At 39.3% G+C, this 18,857-nt stretch overlaps 1 protein-coding gene across 3 annotated transcripts in view; it reads left to right on the top strand.

Annotated features, from left to right (window-relative positions):
* The window catches only part of SVEP1 (sushi, von Willebrand factor type A, EGF and pentraxin domain containing 1), a 573,162-nt gene that overhangs the window by 547,918 nt on the left and 6,387 nt on the right, over nucleotides 1-18,857 (top strand). For all 3 annotated transcript variants that reach the window (XM_082255001.1, XM_082255000.1, XM_082254999.1), the window contains 3 exons: nucleotides 5,777-5,872; nucleotides 11,790-11,885; nucleotides 16,622-16,715. In XM_082255001.1, coding sequence (XP_082111127.1) covers nucleotides 5,777-5,872; nucleotides 11,790-11,885; nucleotides 16,622-16,715 — 286 coding nt within the window. The remainder of the gene's footprint in view (nucleotides 1-5,776; nucleotides 5,873-11,789; nucleotides 11,886-16,621; nucleotides 16,716-18,857) is intronic.

Raw genomic sequence — 18,857 nt, 5'->3', positions numbered from 1 at the left:
TTGCGGGGGAATGGCAGTGGGTGTGTCCTCTGCCTACATACTTTTGCTAATAAATCCAAATCTAGTTAAGAGGCACTCATTGGTCTAGTAGGGGAGGAAGATAAAAAACAGTAGTGTTTTTATTGTCAATGTTTCATTGAAGCTCAGTCCATCCTTCTCAAGACGACTGAGCTTCATCGAAACATTGGCACTAAAAACACTGCTGTTTTTGATCTTAACATAGAAACATAGAATGTGTCGGCAGATAAGAACCATTTGGCCCATCTAGTCTGCCCAATATATCTGAATCCTATGAATAGTCCCTGGCCCTATCTTATATGAAGGATAGCCTTATGCCTATCTTCCTCCTCTTCAAGATCTGTGAGTGCCTCTTAACCAGTTTTGGCTTTATATGGATTTCTTTGTGGGTGAGCCCCTGAGCATTTACCTTAAACATAGATTGCAGTGGCTACCCTTGGAACCACTTTTGCTAATAGGTGCCCCTTATTCCCATGTCAACAAGTTGTGAAGTATGTGTAGATGTTCCCAAAGTGTATATGCATTAAATTTATTGGAATGTATTTGTGTATCCACACACTGGCTAAATTAGCATAGTAGATCCTATAACTACATGAAAGAGGTTTTTGCATTGTTCTATAAAAAGTTGTGCTGCTATAAACACATGCTTTACACCTCTGCATACCCATCAATTACAATCTAACTATTGATACTAAATACACCTGTTTTGCCCACCTCCTACTCTCTCTCCATGCTCCCTTACTTCTTATTTTGTTCTCTAAATGTTCTGGCAAGGGAGTTGAAAGACCGGACTGTACAACAAATTGTTAGAATAACTGCAGTAAGCAACAGGCATTCCCAATGCTTTGATTCAGAACACTTTTCTTTGTTCTTGTTGACACAGGTTGCAATAAATGCCTCAAGCTACATTTCAAAAGAATTATTATTGTAATCTTAGATTTTAAGCAAATACATTTGCTAGTTCACAGCTTTTTGCAAGGCGGTATTATACAAATCATAAGCCACCTTTTTCTGTAGGATCTTTTACCTTATTAAGGAAAAAAGTGCAGTTAAACTCATGACAGATATAAAATATTCAGGGGATACCTTAGATTCCTTTTTTCATTGCCAGGCACAGTGTTCAGATGTTTCTTTGCCAGCAGTACTTGTATGTTAGAGCCCGGTTTTATGTACAGAAGACTTATGCATAATTGACTGCCTGACACATAAATCACTAGGGCTACCTTGCTGTGCCTGAAATATTAAACTTTCATTGTTAGGTTAAACCATTAGTGATGTTGTCTTGCCATAGTTGGATTTTCAGGTGCACACAAAAAAATGTAAACAGACATGTAGAAACATCTGCAAGATTCATACATCCTTATATTGATTGGCAAGTCCCCAATGCCACCTGGAATTTACTCCAAACTCCTTCAGCCCCACTTTTGACATATGCGCTGTCAAAGGATTTTAGCAGAAGCTTGGATTTCTTGGCACCCTATGCATTATTTTAAAGTGACACCCTACTTTGTTACATTAAAAAAATAATATCCTCTTGCCAAAGCAGTGCCATTTTGCAATACGGAGCACACCATGTAATATATCATGTGATATATAAACACAAATGTGCAGCACATATTATATATCACATATAGTGCATTATAATAAATCCATATAAAATGTGAAAACAAATGTTACAATGAATAATGTCCCATGCAAGAGCAGGATTTGAAAAATCCCATACAATAAAAGCTCCAATTGGCTGGTGATATTTTATCGCAGTAAAGAGGTGTATCACAGAGGGAACAGATTTCCAAATCCCAAAGGGTCCCCACAGTGGAGGTAAGATGGGGGCTTACCAGATAGTATTGACCCTTATTCAAGAGAAGTCATAAAAGGCATTTGTGGATATGCATAGGCTTTACAGGACCACCGGTTCATTCATTTCAATACAGCAGAGTAATGTGCACCTCAATATGTCACTGAATATGCTGGACACTTGGGCTCCGTGTGTCGGCATTTCCATAAAAGGAGAAACCGCTCTCCATAGTGTAAATTGATTTAAAAACATCTTTGTTTATTAAAAGAGTTGCACTTAGAATTTTCGTAGTTTAACAGGCATTCAAAACAAAGCAAGCTCTGTTCTTTCCTACTAGCAAAATGGCCATGGCTGGTTGGCACATGGGCAGTGATGTGTATTCTGGCCCCACCCTATGTGTTTTGTCATATGTGACGTCATCAGGGGTACAGAACACATGCTGCCAATGACAGCACTTCTAAACCTGTCTGCACAGGGAGGATCGTAATGAGATTGGATAATTACGATCAATTAAGCCCATCAGGCTCAGTAATGTTAACCCTTTTATGGTAAAGGTTTGATCTCCCAAACAGATACAAAATGTGTCAAATTCCTTCTGGTTTTATAGAACCCCCTTAGGAGGTGCTTGACAGGTAAGGACTAATGGCAATTGTCTAGATAGAAATCCCAGGCAAGCACCATCTTGCGGTACAAAAAAAATGCTAAATATAAGAGAAAATTTGTATATAATTTATGTGATCATGTCATTTTGAACTGCTATGTCATATTACTAATGAATGTTATGGTACAGTGTGATGCAAAGTCACTAGAACTGGGGAATAAAGATCGCTATAGACAGAACACAATTCTGCCCAATTTAGATCAGTGTTTGTCAGAAGTAGGTCAAATTATAGACGTTTGTTGAAGGATGGCCAAACAGACAAGTTGGAAAACGTTTCTTGATCAGCAACTGCAGTCACTCCTCAGTGTATTCTGACAGCAGCAGTGGCCACTGTCAGAATACAATGTCCCCTGGGGGTGGGATTCTTCCATCTTCCTTGCTTATGTGGATTGAGGAATCTGTTAGTTTAAGTTTTTTTTTTTTTTCATTCAGCCTAATAGCTGAACAATCAAAAACCCTTACCTTGTATACCTAGCTTAAGCTTTTGGATTACCCCAGTACTTTCCCAGTTTACAGAATCATAAAATGAAAACTGTTGCCCCACCCTAGAGGCTTGTAGTTCTGCATTCATAAGGCCAGATGTTAAATGATGGGATTCCTTTCTCACTATAGGAAATGTTCGTTACGGTTGATATGTTCAGGACAGGTCACTTTCTACTGAATGAAATGATTATTAGTCAATTCAACATTGGTATTAATTATAGGTATTAGACAAACAATTCACAGGGGTTAAAGTGATTGTAAAGTCTCCTTTTTTTTTTTTTACCTCCTCTGTGCAGTTGGATCCTTCTCTTCTCGGGTCCCTCATTGCTGCTCCTGCCCCTCCCTCCTATTGAGTGCCCCCAAAGCAAGCAGCTTGCTATGGGGCACCTGAGTGAAGCTGCAGCTCTGTGTGTCCATTCAGACACAGAGTTGCCGTTTGGCCCTGCCCCCTCTCTCTTCTGATTGGCTAACTGACTTTGATTGACACCCAACGGAGCCAATGGTGCCGTGGCTGTGTCTCAGCCAATCAGGAGGGAGAGTCCCGGGCAGCCAAGGGACTCGTGGACATTGCCGGAGAGAGATGGGATTCAGGTATATATTAGGTAGTGCTGAGAAGGCTGCTACACACAGAAGCCTTTTTATCTTAATGCATAGAAACATTTCTGACTTTACAACTCCTTTATGGCCCCTTTCACACGGGCATTCAGATCACATCCATCTATCAGTTTTCAGGTGGACCGGATCAGAAGGTCCATGTAGCCCTATGGACAGTCGGATGTAGACAGACTTGTATCTGTTTACACCTGCCTACCTCTAGGTCTGTTCAAGTAAAAAAAAGAACACTGGAAAAGGACAAAGTCCAGACTGGATCGGGGTAATGGACAGTGGAGTCCATTTACACCTTCTGCGTGTGTTCGCTAGGCAGAAACTGAACAGGCATGGATGTCTCATCTGTCTAGATCAGCTCTGATCAGCAGGGGATCTACTCACAGAACCTGCTGCTTATTGGAGCAGACACTGCTCCATGTGAAAAGAGTCTGAGTAGAGGAAGCATGTGTTAAATGTAGTAGAAAACCGCAGGAATTAGATTTCAGTATACTTTTGCTCAATCGTTCATAAGATTTTTTTGATTAATTGCTTTCGGTTACTATACATTATAGGCGTCTAATGTACATTTGCATATTGTTGAATACATAACAAAGGAGTTTTAGCCTTGCACTTCAGTTGCTCCAGATATAACATGGCATTTGATCAGGAGCAACAGTCAATGTGATATTGGACTCCTGGTGATTGTTTTAAGAATATAAAGACCTCACAATTGTCCGTGAGAAATGTCAGTCTATGAGTGCCCATAGTCTGGGAGCCTCTTAATTGTATCGAATATTATTCATGCTTTGTATAATCTCAGGATTTACACTTATAGCCAAATATAATAAAAGTTCATAATATGCTATAATTGTGTTTTTTTTTTTTTTTTTAAACGAGATATAATAAGCCAAAACAAATATCTGTATTTAAGGGTCTTTCTTTACAATAGAATATGTTATAATACAGAACATGTATATTGTATAATAAAATACATTAAACAAAGATGTATCTTGTAATACAAATCAGGATCCTTAAAAGTACATAAACTAAATAGCTTTGGTGTTCAGCCATCATGGTAGGATGGAAGGAACATAACTGGGTGCTGTAAAGATATTAGAACCCCGTATAGCCAGAAAAACGTTAGATTCAAAGAGGGGAAAACGTTTAGTCTAGGGTAGAGAAAGAATAGGGTAGAGCTGGTATCTATAGAAAAAGTGGACGGGGTATATCCAAATGTTAATGTGATGTTGCAGATAAAACAAAAAAAAAGGGGGGAGTGGGGGTGGGAGGGTGCACAGGTAAAGGGGAAGAAGGTGGGATGGTAAGTGGAAGGAAGAGAAAGAGGTAGGAGAGAATGCAATCCTGATGTAGAGTAAAAGGTCATGAATGAATTGAAGAAAAGATGGGAAGAGGGGGTGGGATCCCCATCTTCCTCTTCCAACAGGTAGTGTAGTAAAAGTACAGGAGGTTATGTCATCAACTGAGTATATTCATCCGATGTTACAAAATGATGCCAGCAAGCCCAAGTTTTCCTATATTTTTGAGGTCATCTCTCTAGCTTGATGCACATTTTCCTCCATTTCAGCAATTTTGTTCATGCGTCGGAACCAATCAGGCAAAGTTGGGGGGGTTGTTGCACACCAGCATGCTGGGATACACATTTTTTCTGTGTTAACTAAATGAATAGACAATGATTAATAATATGAAGCTGGTGAGAGTAAAGTGTGGTGCAGGAGAAATTTGGCTGGGGTGTAGTCTAATGCGTAGGTTGTGATTTGAGTAATGAGGTGGTGGACTTTCCTCCAGAAAGGTTGACTTGCCAGACATGACCACCAAATTTTAGAGGTGAGCCTACTTCCTCATTGCATCACCAACATTTGGGTGATATTGCGGGAGATATCTAATGAAGTCATAATATGCTATATTTTCTATCTGATTCAAAGCTAGCTTTTACAGCAGATAGTCACTTTACTAAAGGCAGCCTAATAGAACTCAACTGTAGAATGATTTTACTAGATCTTTAGGAAAGGCCAAATGTTTTGAAGTGTTTTCAAGCACAACTCTTTTTGAAACTACAGATGTAGCCAATCAATTCATATCTAATATTTTCAAATTTCAAATAAACTTTGTGTAATGTACATTTATGCCAAGTTCGATACTCTGTGCCAATTTTTATGCAAGCATAATATGATTTCACAAATTGTTTATTTTATTTTTTTTATTTAAAGCTGTGTGCAGGTTTCCCTGTCAGAATGGTGGTGTATGTGAAAGACCAAATGCATGTTCATGTCCTGAAGGCTGGATGGGACGTCTCTGTGAAGAACGTATGTATTATCTTCTTATTCATTATAGTTGGCTAAGCCTTATCTGTTATAACAAGTGTGTCTCTTCATTGTAGTTGGCTAAACCATATATGTTCTAAAGTATAGCACTCTATACAAAGTGTGTGTGCGGCCTCTATAATTTTCTTCATTATACTTGGCTAGGCCATATATGCTATAAAGTGTGGTGCTGTATACAAAGTGTGTGGAGCCTCTGTATGCCTATTCATTATAGTTGGCCAAGACGTATCTGTTATAACTAGTGGGGGCTCTATACAAAGTGTGTTTGGGGCCTCTATACATCTCTTTATTATAGTTGGCTAAGCCGTATCTTTTATTACAAGTAGGGGGAGCTCTTTACAAAGTGTGTATTTAGAAGGGTCTCTACAATATTGTGTGTGAGACCTTTATACAACTCTATAGTTTGCTTAGCCATATCTGTTATAAAGTGTGAGACTTTATATATAGTGTGTGGGGGCCTCTATACATCTCCATTATAGATGGCTGAGCCATATCTGATTTAAAGTGTGGGGCTCTTTACAAAGTGTGTATGAAGGTCCTCTATATTTCTGCTCTGGGTGCCTCCTTAGCAAATCAGGTGCTCAGGGGAACCCATGCATGCTTGCTCCTGGACAAAAAAAGGGAAGTTATTGTAATCACCTAGAGGGTACAGCCCCCCCCAGTGATACAAAATAAGCGGTTAATATAAGGCAAGTTAGACCGGTAACGATGGCTTAGTGCATGTATTTATTAAATCTAATCATTAAAAACGAGTCAAAGTAAATACATAAAATTGCTCCAATAGAAAACAGTGTATCAAAAAGACAGTGTCCAACACCAATTGCTTTGTAAAGCACACAAAATAGATAACAAAAAAGTCACTATTTAGCGTTCAGACGCAGTGAGGTATGTGGAGTATGTAAGTCAGCGCAGCTTAGCCACATCAGTATTGCAAAAAAATTGCTAATCTATGCTGAGTGCATATTGCACATAGCCCTGGGATAAATTGCCTAATTTTAACTGGAATGGAGCAATGCCATTCCCATTGCATTAGTAATCCACTCAGTAAGTATTACATGCAAGTTCATGCAGTTAAATCAGTCACTTGTGGTAAGTAGTTGTATATAAGTTCAACGATGATGTCTCACTCTGATTGATCACAAATGATTATTGCAAAGTTGGAGGAGATCAAGAAAAAGCCTCAGAAAGGCGGTTTCCAGTAGGCATATCCATAAGTGTAGTTAATGAAGGGATCATGCTTGCAGATAATGGAGGCTGCCTAATGGAGAGTGACTTAATCTTACCACACCCGACCCGATCTGGGGTTTATCCCATTTATATGTGTAATGAATATGGTGTCTCTGGCAGTCTGTCAACTCCAGCTCATCCAGTGCATCCACGGTGTATGTTAAGCCTATGCTCACATAGTTCCACCATCCAGCCACGGGGTGTCACTTTGTCCGCTGTGAGCTTATACCTCAGACAAAGTCCACTGCCCTCTATTGGTCCACCAGGCTTACTTCCATTGACAACATATTGAAGTGATTTTGGATGTTGTATGTATCCCGCTGCTTAATACAATGAATCGATTAGGGCTTCAACTTCTGGTGTCCCATAACGTGAGTAACGTGCTTGCGTAGCTTCTTCAGGATAGTGTGTCCCCCTCCTTGCTCATCTAATATACGGTCAGTTCCAATGAGGGGGCCGCCCTTTGTCTTTAAGTACCATTGTCCTAAAACTTAGAGAAGAGTATTTTCTTTTGCATGTACAGACTGGACGTACAAACATTCTCACATAGCATTAATTAACACATTCTCCATCGTTCATCTGTATTTAATTTGGGGGATTAGAATTCTAATTTACAGTTGGGAAAGGGGTCATCCAAGGTGGTGGAAGCATTATTTAGAATAGACTATTCAGGATAGATTGAATATTATCTCCAAAAATTGTTCACAGGGGGTTATAAATCTTCCTAAAAGCCCATCTATACCTGTTTTATTCCTCCAGGAACACTTGGAAATTTAGTTCAGTATTTAACCCAAGAGGAATTAAGGATTTGAGCTTATATAGTCACAATTTATCTTTCTTTAGAAGAACGTTATCAAAATCCCCCCTTGATTCTGAGCAGGATTGTGTGTATCTATAGACACACACAGTGCCAGTAAGCCACACCCTGCTCGTTCCTCCTGTTGCTTTCAGTGCCTCCTGTGAGACCAGGAAGTAAGAGGAGCCATGCTGCAGCCAGGAAAGCACTGGAGTACTGAGAGGGGAGTCAAGTAAGTGTTTAGGGATGGGAAAGAGGGAGGAGAACAGGTAGTGGGGCATTTTTTTACTGTAATACAGGGAACGCATTAAGGTATAAGAAAAGTTTAGAGTTTAGAACCACTTTAAATTTTCATTTTTTGCTTAGAGGCACTTAGAGGCATAACTGCATATATATTTTTTAAAGTAGAAATAATAAATTATTCAAAACAATGTTTTAATGCATAAAGGCCAAAGATAACAAATGAGAAGTACAATAGGAGCAAAAAGTAAAACTTCAATAGTACTGTAGCATTCCAAGGCAATATGTTCAAATTAAAACATTTTCCCCAATTATAGTAATTCCTCCCACAGGCAAAAACAATCTAAAATGAAATTATATCAATAGTATAAATCCTCTACTTCAAAAGCGAGAAAGAGAAAGCTAAATTTGGTGAAGATATTTATGAGATGTTGGAACTATTAATAAACAGCAGATCCAGTTTTAAAGACAATGCAGTACTGTAATGTTCAAGGATGCTTTCTTTCCTCTTCTCTAGAAGAGACAATGCACTAAGAACAAGGTACCAACACAAGTGAAAAAAAAAAGTTTTGCCAAAAGTAGTTCCATTCATTAAAATGATCACGATTTTAAACTTGCACTGACTTTCTTTGAATTTTTGTGTAAGTTAAATCAATGAATTTCAGGGAGATCTACACACTTTACAAATCACATCTATATTGTCAATAACGAATGACTTTGTATTGTGGAAAGATATGTTGAAGGACAGAGCGGCAATGTATTTTACAGCTATAAACTGCTCAGTTGCATCATTTCTTAGCAATGATTTAAGCATGAAGTGACATATCGCAAAGGTTGCAGTAAACTATTTTAGAAGTGATACTTCACGAGAAGGGAGCTACAAACGATTTGGAAACAGGCAAATCAATGACTACAGTACAAATTCCAGATTTATTGCAAGTGAAGGCTTAAAACTCAACACTACTGGAATTTACTGAAGCAAAAATCTCTCTTATTTATGAATGTTTGTGTTTATTTTTTCCATTAACTGAATGTAAAATGTTTAAATTAAGTTTATAATGTGTTTATATGTTGTATATTAGCAGCTATCTTGTACTCCTGTAAAAAATTGGGTTTCTTATATACGTATTCAGGCAGTGAATATAAAGGTAAAGGTACAAAAAGGGTACTATCTCTGGGCTTACCAATATAGGGGGCTCATTGGTAATCACATAGTGAAATCTAGGTTGGTGTTGATAGAAAATAACTGTTATTGTAGCTCCAACCTGTGGCAGCAAGGATAATCCAGTGGGAAGAAGTGTTCTATGTTTCGGTTCCTTTTAGGATGTATGTACTTTGGCAGAAGAAGAGCAATTATTGAGAAGTGTAATCAGCTTTGTTTTTTCTTAGAAATTCTCATTGAGTAGTTTTAGGATACTTAAAGTGGTTGTGAAGGCTGAAGGTTTTTTACCTTCATGCATTCTTTGCATGAAGGTATAAAATCTTCAGTGCGCAGCTCCCCCCCCCCCCCCCAAAATACTTACCTAAGCCTGATCTCGATCCAGTCACTCTTTTTTGAGTTATTTAGCTTGATGTCCAGTAGATTGATATGAGCATTTTATTCCCAAAACCATAAAGAAGAAACGCAGGCTGCAAGCTTTGGTGTTGGGAATGTCATGTATTTCAGTTTGCACCCCAGAAAGCTTGGTTCTCCTCGCTTTGGTGTTAAAGTGGTTCTAAAGGATAAAGGTTGTTAACTTCATGCATTGCATGCATGAAGGTAAAAAAATCTTCTGGGTGAAGCACACCTCAGTCCTCCTCCCTTGTGCTTACCTGAGCCTCATCTCAATCCAGCGATGTGCATGAGAGCAGCTGCTCTCCCAGGTCTCTCTCTCCTCATTGGCTCACACAGCAGCAGGAGCCATTGGCTCCTGCTGCTGTTAATCACAGCCAGTGAGCAAATGAGGAGAGAGGGGGAAGGGCCAAACCATCTCTGTCTGTGAATGGACAGAGAGCAGCTCGGGAGCAAGCCTGCTCAAATGCCCCCCATAGCAAGAGGCTTGCTATTGGGGGGCACTCAGCAGGGGAAGGAGCCAGGACCACCGGCAGGAGACCCAAAAAGAAGAGAAACACCATTGCACAGAGCAGGTAAGTATAACATGTTTGTTGTTGTTTTTTTGCCCACCACCCGCCGCAGATATACAGCAGCGAGGTGGCTCGGCTGCGCGAATTGCCGTACCCATACGTTGCACCTCGGGAGCAAGCGATGCGGCACGCACAGCAATTTGCGAGAGGGGAAGCTGATCTGCGGGGCCGGCGACCATGATTGCCCCTGGGTACCTGCGATCATTCCCCGGGAATACAGAACGCCGGGTCTGCCGTTATAAACACGGCAGACCATTGTTCTGTCAGCAATCAACACAGGGCTCCTCCTGTGTTCCTCCTATTTAGAAACACAGGTCCCTGTGTTGATTCCATAAGCCCATCCCCTCTCACAGTTAGTTTGTAGGTGCGATAATTTTTGCGCAAACCAATCAAAATACATTTATTGGGATTTTCTTTTAACAAAAATATGTCGCAGAATACAATAAAATAATGAAAAAAAATAGATTTTTACATTTTTTTTATTGGGAATGTTCTTTAGCAGAAAGGTAAAAATATTGTTTTTTTTTTTCAACATTGTCGCTCTTTTTTTGTTTATAGCGCAAAAAATAAAAATCGCACAGGTGATCAAATACCACCAAAAGAAAGCTCTATTTGTGGGGAAAAAAGGAAATCAATTTTGTTTGGGTACAGCGTTGCCCGACCGCTCAATTGCCTCGTCGTTAAGGGGGTAAAACCTTTCGGTCCTTAAGTGGTTAAACTCCTTATAGACATTTTTTAGAGAACAATGTATCTGCAAATTATTTGCACTCTTGTGCCTCCAATAACAACATGTGATCTGAATGATCTTCTATATTGTTATCAAAATGTGTGATCGATGGATGCGGTATTTTATTCCAAAGGGATAATGGGGGAAAAAGACTTTTCATTATGATGAAAAGCACCGTAATTGGCATATGGTTGTTAGACTTTGTTTCTTGGCTTCTGTGAATGGAATGGTCAACAAATGATTTAGAATCGCTTTAAGACATACCATTGTTCATGAAAAGACTAAGGACTTTTAATGGATGCTACTTTTTAAAAAGCAATTTCACTTATATCAAGAGTAGAATTATGGCTTCCTCAGAGGAACTTTAATAACAGCATCATTTTCCCTAGGTTCCTGGTACCAAGAACAAATCTATTGTAAAAGGAAAATAGCTTAGACACTTATAATTGAAATTTTAAAAATTTTGCAGTTTTACTTATGGTGTAGACAATACTAAAATTTTAAAAAGCAGATTATAGCAGAGGCATTAAAGGTTGCATCTGTTTACTACTTTATTTTTATTTATTTTGTTTATACTTTACTTTATTCACTCAGTATACATATCACTCTGTACATGTAATTGCATTAGCTTTTTAAATATAATTTTTTAAAAATTCTTGTGTTGAATTAACATTGATTGACTTTGATTATTTAACCATAAAAACAGACAATTAGAAAAAAAGATTGTAGCATGTATAGTTAGGATAAATGAATACAATCATAACAGAGCCTGCTTTCTTGTGCAGCGATTTGTATCCTACCGTGCCTAAATGGTGGTCGCTGTACAGCACCATACAAATGTGAGTGTCTGAATGGATGGACTGGATCTCGCTGTCATCTTGGTGAGTACCTTCAGCTTGGAAATTGTATGTTCAAATGTTGAATATGAGCATTTCTCTGATATTTGATAGACTGAAAAAGTAAATACTCAATGGAGGTAAGCATTCACATTGACATTAACCACTTATGTACATTTTGCATGCTACATGCACCCAACAATCATTATTGAAGTATACATACACATTTAGCACTGTCCTCCTCCCTCCTCATTTGCCAGAAATTTCCTGCTGCTAAAATGACAGCTGGGATTTGCTGTGTAAATACAGCCACTATTAGGTCCCGTTCACACTGTGGCGATCCGACTTCCCGGGGCGACCTCACAGGTCACGGCGCACAGCTCGCACCACGACCTTGGAGCGGCCGGCACGGACTTCATAACATTGAAGTCAATGCAGGTCGCTCCAGGTCGCCCCAAAGAAGCTCCGGACCCTTTTTCTAAGTCGGAGCGACTTGTGTCGCTCCTATTAGAACGGGTCCACAGCTTCTCTATGGCAGGCGACCTACGGCAACCTGTCAGGCGAAAAGGTCGCCTGACAGGTCGCCCCAGTGTGAACGGGGTCTTACAGACATGGACTGCCTGGCAAAATATTTATAAACACTGTGCAGCTGCGGGATAGAGATCTAACATATGATGTCCGGCAAGTGCCGGTTCACACTAGTGCGGCTGCGGCGATCACATGTAATGTCGGAGCACACTGCTCCTTCATTACATGCGATCGGCTGTGCGGTGCGAGTTTAGCCATACACTTTGTATGGCTAAATTCGCACCGCACCCGCAGCAAACACGCACAGGACCCTTTTTTGCAGCCGCATCAGGAACGTATCGCACAGTGGTTCACACTTGTGCGATCCGATCCTGTGCGAACTGTAAGATCGCACTGCGATATGCAATCAAACTGGGGGTGTCATTAAGATTACATTGACACCCCCGGCGTATCGCATATGGCAGTGTGAACTGCCAGGGGTGCGTTTGCGATGCGGGAACAGGCTGCGAATTCGCAGCCTTCCCGCATCGCATAAGTGTGAACCGGGGCTAAAGCATAAAAATATTTTCTGATATTTTGTGTTACATTAAAAACAGACCCAAAATTAGACAAACAATCCTTTAATTTCATTTTAACAAAATAAAAATAAATGTATACTTTTATGTACAGTAACACATTTTTTTAATATTGACATTGATCAAAGTAAAAAAAAGTTGTTTTTTTTCTTTGTTTTTTGTCTATGGGTTACTTAAAAAAAATTTTTTTTTTGCAAAACAGTATCACCAAAAAAATATTGTGTAAAAAAATTAAGACATTTGAATTATTTTGCTATCCTAAGTAATTATAAAGTTATTACCAAATAAACAGGCCTATAGCAGAAATGTAAAAATTGCTTTGGTCCAGAGGGAGTATATAGGTGAGATAGCTGAAAGAATAAATTATAAAAAAAAAAATAAAAATACCTGCCCATTGCAGAAATATGAAATATATATAGCACTTTAACTATGCAAATGTAATTATTATATTAAATTATTATTATTATTATTAAATAATTTTATGATGATAACATGATTCTGTACATACATCTGCTATTACTGTGCTTCTGTGGCCTCCAGATAGCTCTCGAAATATGTCTGATATGTTTCAGTGCTAAAAAACCTTTATGGCAGAGGCTATACCTAAAGGCGTTTTTCTGTAAAAGCTATCTAGATTTAGGAGAAAAAAAAAAAAAAAAACTTTAATTAAATGTATGTTAGAGGAAACCATAGCTAATTGGTCTGGAGAACCTTTCCCAGAGTTTCTATCATATGCCAGCATTTTTACGTTTTGTATGCCATTATGTATTTTCTTTTTAATAACTACCAAGAATGTCATATTTAATATACTGGCCGAAGATGAACAATGAATAAATGTTTAAACTACTGATCTGATCTTCCAGTTCTTTGCTTTCAGTTCTAGTGCTGGTGTGTAGGGCTCAAGTGACACATGTGTCATTTCTGTAGAGTTATTTGAGGACTCCTGCTGCTGTCAGTCAAACTCCTGTAAGTAAGAAGTGGGAGGGGGGTGGCTTACCTGTGCTGTGTGTGTCTATAGAGGCACACAGCCCAGCTCATAAGCGCTCCCTCATGGGTGCCCCCTTAGCACCCGGCTTGCCAACAGGGTGCTTGGAGGAGGAAGGAGCAGACAGCATGAGCAAGAGACTGCCAAAGAGCAGGAAGGTATAATATAGTTTTTATCTAATTAAAAAATACATAGCCTTTAATATCACTTTAATTGTTCAGCCATAGTAGTTTTTGTACTGGGTCTTGTGTGCTCTTACATATTTCTAAATATTTACTCTTGTCTAGTACTCTTTTCTCGGTTAGGCATTTCCTTGCTACACTTATGCTTTTTGTGGATCGCACTACAGTAACAATACGATTAGCTGGTAGCACAAATAGTGCAAACTCAAAATTGTATATCAATTATCATGATAAAACCTAATGTCAATAATAGGAAATAAATGTTGTGAAATGAATGTGAGTGACTCCGGGTTGATTTACTAAAACTGGAGAGTTTTGGACAAATCCTGTGCAGCTGTGGATGGTAGCCAGTCAGCTTCTAACAACTTCAACAGAAAAGAGGAGGGAGGCTCCACTAAGTGCAGTATTAAATTAAATATTGAGTGCACGTTCTCTGTAAGGTATACAAGAGAAAAGAGGGGGGGTGCCACTAAGTGCAGTATTAAATTAAATATTGAGTGCACGTTCTCTGTAAGGTATACAAGAGAAAAGGGGGGGGGTGCCACTAAGTGCAGTATTAAATTGAATATTGAGTGCACGTTCTCTGTAAGGTATACAAGAGAAAAGAGGGGGGGGGGGTGCCACTAAGTGCAGTATTAAATTGAATATTGAGTGCACGTGTTCTGTAAGGTATACAAGAGAAAAGAGGGGGGGGGTGCCACTAAGTGCAGTATTAAATTGAATATTGAGTGCACGTGTTCTGTAAGGTATACAAGAGAAAAGAGGGGGGGTGCCACTAAGTGCAGTATTAAATTGAATATTGAGTGCACGTGCTCTGTAAGGTATACAAGAGAAAAGGGGGGGGGTGCCACTAAGTGCAGTATTAAATTGAATATTGAGTGCACGTGTTCTGTAAGGTATACAAGAGAAAAGAGGGGGGGTGCCACTAAGTGCAGTATTAAATTGAATATTGAGTGCACGTGCTCTGTAAGGTATACAAGAGAAAAGGGGGGGGGCGCAACTAAGTGCAGTACTAAATTGAATATTGAGTGCACATGCATTGTAAGGTATACAAGAGAAAAGAGGGGGGTGCCACTAAGTGCAGTATTAAATTGAATATTGAGTGCACGTGTTCTGTAAGGTATACAAGAGAAAAGAGGGGGGGGGGTGCCACTAAGTGCAGTATAAATTGAATATTGAGTGCACGTGTTCTGTAAGGTATACAAGAGAAAAGAGGGGGGGCACTAAGTGCAGTATTAAATTGAATACATTTATTCCAAGTGGTTAAAAACACTTACAAGGGTGTACATATCATGGGCACATCTAGAAATGAAGGGTCTGGCTGTTTCCACTGTGTTCCTGGGAACTGACTCCCTCCAAACGCCACTGTGGATGGAAGGCTGGCTGTCCTCTGTGATGCTTCCATGTTGGGCCAGCATGGAACGCGGAGGCGGAAGTGACGTCGCTAGTACGGGGTGGGGAGTCCTGGACACTGAGACTAATAAAACAGAGGCTACACGCTGGGAGCTGGCAGCTCCTTCTGAAGGTCTTCACAGACCCTTCATTTCTAGATGTGCCCATGTTATGTACACTCTTTTAAGTGTTTTTAACCACTTGGAATAAATGTATTCAATTTAATACTGCACTTAGTGGCGCCTCTCTTGCATACCTTACAGAGCATGTGCACTATCTGGGGATGGCAGCCTAAAGTACAGTGTAATTTCTCTGCATGGACAGCAGATCTATCCTATGCCCTATAATACTAGACCAGGTGACTCTTATACATTTGACATTGTGGAGCGCCAGACCCCCATCATTATTTCTTAGCTTCTAACTTCAGCTTGTTCAAATAAGCTTTGGAAAAAAAATGTGGAAGCTGTTTCTCCGGAGAGCTGCACCAGAATTTACACTCTCTAGTTTTAGTAAATCAACCCCAATGTGTCACTATCAACAAATAATGATGAATAAACAATATAATAGTCTGATCAAATTTCAGAAATACATAAAGAATCAATATTATTAAATAAAAGTGTCAGGGCTGCAAAAAAAAAAAGATCAATAAAAATAACAAAAAAATTGGATGCACATATGGACTTTCCCATGTATGGATTTATATGGACTTTGAGCACATTCATATGCATCCAGCTTTTTTTAGTTTGGGGTCAATGATTATTGATGTTTGTTTTGCAACATTGACATTATTTGATAATATTAATACTTTTTAAATTTGTGCATTTTGATTACACTCCTATATTCTGTATTTATCAGTATTTTTAGTGACACACAGGAGGAGAGTTCCTAAATCTGGTATAGCTTTGCAAAGTAACCAATCATATTTTAACTTCAGCTTAGTCAGTTAAGCTTTGACAATAAAACCTAGAAGCTGATTGGTTACTATGCACATCTGCACCAGATTCTGTATACACTAGTTTTGTAAATCTCCCCCTCTCTGACATTAGGTTTTGTCATTATAAGCGCAGTACCTATATATATATATACACTTATACTATAACATACATTTTTGTATTACAGCTGTGTGTCAGACACCATGTCAAAATGGCGGCCGATGTGTGAGACCAAATAGATGCAACTGTCCTCCAAGCTGGTCAGGACCTGACTGTTCAAGGTATGTACCTTATTTTTGTAGAGTACATAACCCTCAAGTAAAATGCTGCCTAATTTCTGCATTGCTTTTCTAGTTGATACAATCCCCACAATGGCATTTTTACTTTTTCAAGACATAAACATCAGTTAAACTCTGCTACTGGTGCCCAGGTTTTTTGCCATAATGTGCAAGCATGCACAGCATATTTGTACATTATGATATACTTTCCTGCCAAAGTGCCCCACCTCAGTGCTAAGACAGCCACAATGCCCCTTGTTGCCTTGTCACTGCTTCTGACATATTTGCCTAGTTTCCTTCTGGGATCAGTGATTTTGCCTATCTTGATTGACCATCCTGCGGTTATTTTACTTTTGTACATGCACAGGAGAGTTTAATGTACATGGCACGTGGAAGAGACAGTGATACTGTGTACAGATGTACACTGAGCTGCCCATGCATGGACCAGAATGTATTCATGAAAAAGCAATGCTGGCAGGCTGGTTAGACTTTTTTTTGGATAGCAGACATACAGGGGGAGATTTACTAAAACTGGTGCACACAGAATATGGTGCAGCTGTCCATAGTACCCAATCAGCTTCTAACTTTAGCTTGTTCATTAAATCTTTGACAATAAAACCTGGAAGATGAAGAAGAAGGTTACTATGCACAGCTGCGCTAGGTTTTGTGTACATCAATTATAGTAAATCACCCCTACAGAGTTTTAGAAACTTGAGCTTTGTTCCACCTAATAACAAAGTGGACGTAAACCCCATTCTATAAATCTGACCTATGCACATATATCTGTAGTGTTTACTTATCTCCCTCCAAAGCCCTAAGTCCCATGTCTTTCTGCTGCTCCGTTCCTCTGTTATCAGCATGATAACTTCTGACAATTTCACCGACACATGAGATAAAAGCAGCAGGGAATTTGTGTCGGGAGGGTGCTTAGAGATAGATAAGCAGAGAGCTTTTCCTCCAATCATCTCACACACAGTGTATGACCAGACTCCACACGCACAGCTGAATAAGGAAACTAAATTTGTAGCACAATGTGCACATTCTAAAGTGTGTAGAAGGCTGAAGACAGCACTAATGCAAGTAAAATCTATGTAGGAGGATTTGTTTAATCTCTGTGTATCTTCTGAGGCTGTTCACTTCATTGGGTATAAGTATGGATTTACATCGACTTTAATGTGTATCAAATGTATTTATAATGCAACTTTAATGTACATGAATCTTAATGTAAATATCTTGTAATCTCATGTACATTAGAAGTCAGATTGGCAGAGTGGGGGTTGGTACTCTGAGTCAATCAGGCTGTGCTGTGTACATATTGTGTTGATAAGGAGTATGCTAGCTGAAGGAAAGAGGTTACTTCATCAGTCTGCTGCTCCTTCGCTGTCAAATCACAGACTAGTAGAAGAGTAGAAGCCATGTATCCTATCTGTTTAGCATCAATAGAGAGAGGGGTCAGGTTTTTGGCTGTCTGTGCTGTTTCGTAGAGCAGTGTAAATGTTAGGACTGGCTGGATAAAAGAATGAATCCTTTGAAAGCTAGAACAGCTCATATATATATATATATATATATATATATATATATATATATATATATATATATATATATATATATATATATATAATGTGACACATTGGGGTTTCTTAGCTCAATGATAGTGCCAAAACAGTAAGTACGCTAGATTTAGTTTTCAGTGCTTTCCTGCCCACTTTTTTTTAAAAGAACATCACAACTTCACACAGGTATGTCTTCTAACGCAGGAGGTTCTCACCTTCACTATGAACCAAACAAAACATTCAGCCTCCTGGCTCTCTTGTGGCAGCTTTACTACCCTGAATACCTCTTCAGGATTCTCCTGACTATCAGTACCTTTTTTTGTTTATGCACATATGCTGCACCCCAGCTCCGCATCTTCCTTACAGCTTCCTAGCTGTTCTGTCCCTCATGGACACTCTCTACTGCTTCCTAACTGCCTTTTCCCTCATGGACTCTCTCTCAGGCTCGGGTCTTGGCCTGTTCTGACCTGGACACCATGGTGCACACCAGCACCTCTCACAGCTCCCTTCACATACTGACTCTCTTGAGAGTGTGCGGGTCCTGAGCTCTCTCTCTGGCTCTCATATGAACCAGCACACACCTGTGCCATTA

Source organism: Pelophylax lessonae (assembly GCF_965119305.1).
Source record: "Pelophylax lessonae genome assembly, chromosome: 1".
NCBI classification, from domain to species: Eukaryota; Metazoa; Chordata; class Amphibia; order Anura; family Ranidae; genus Pelophylax; species Pelophylax lessonae.
Note: the sequence above shows the minus strand (reverse complement) of the source record. Positions and strands in the feature narration are given on the sequence as shown.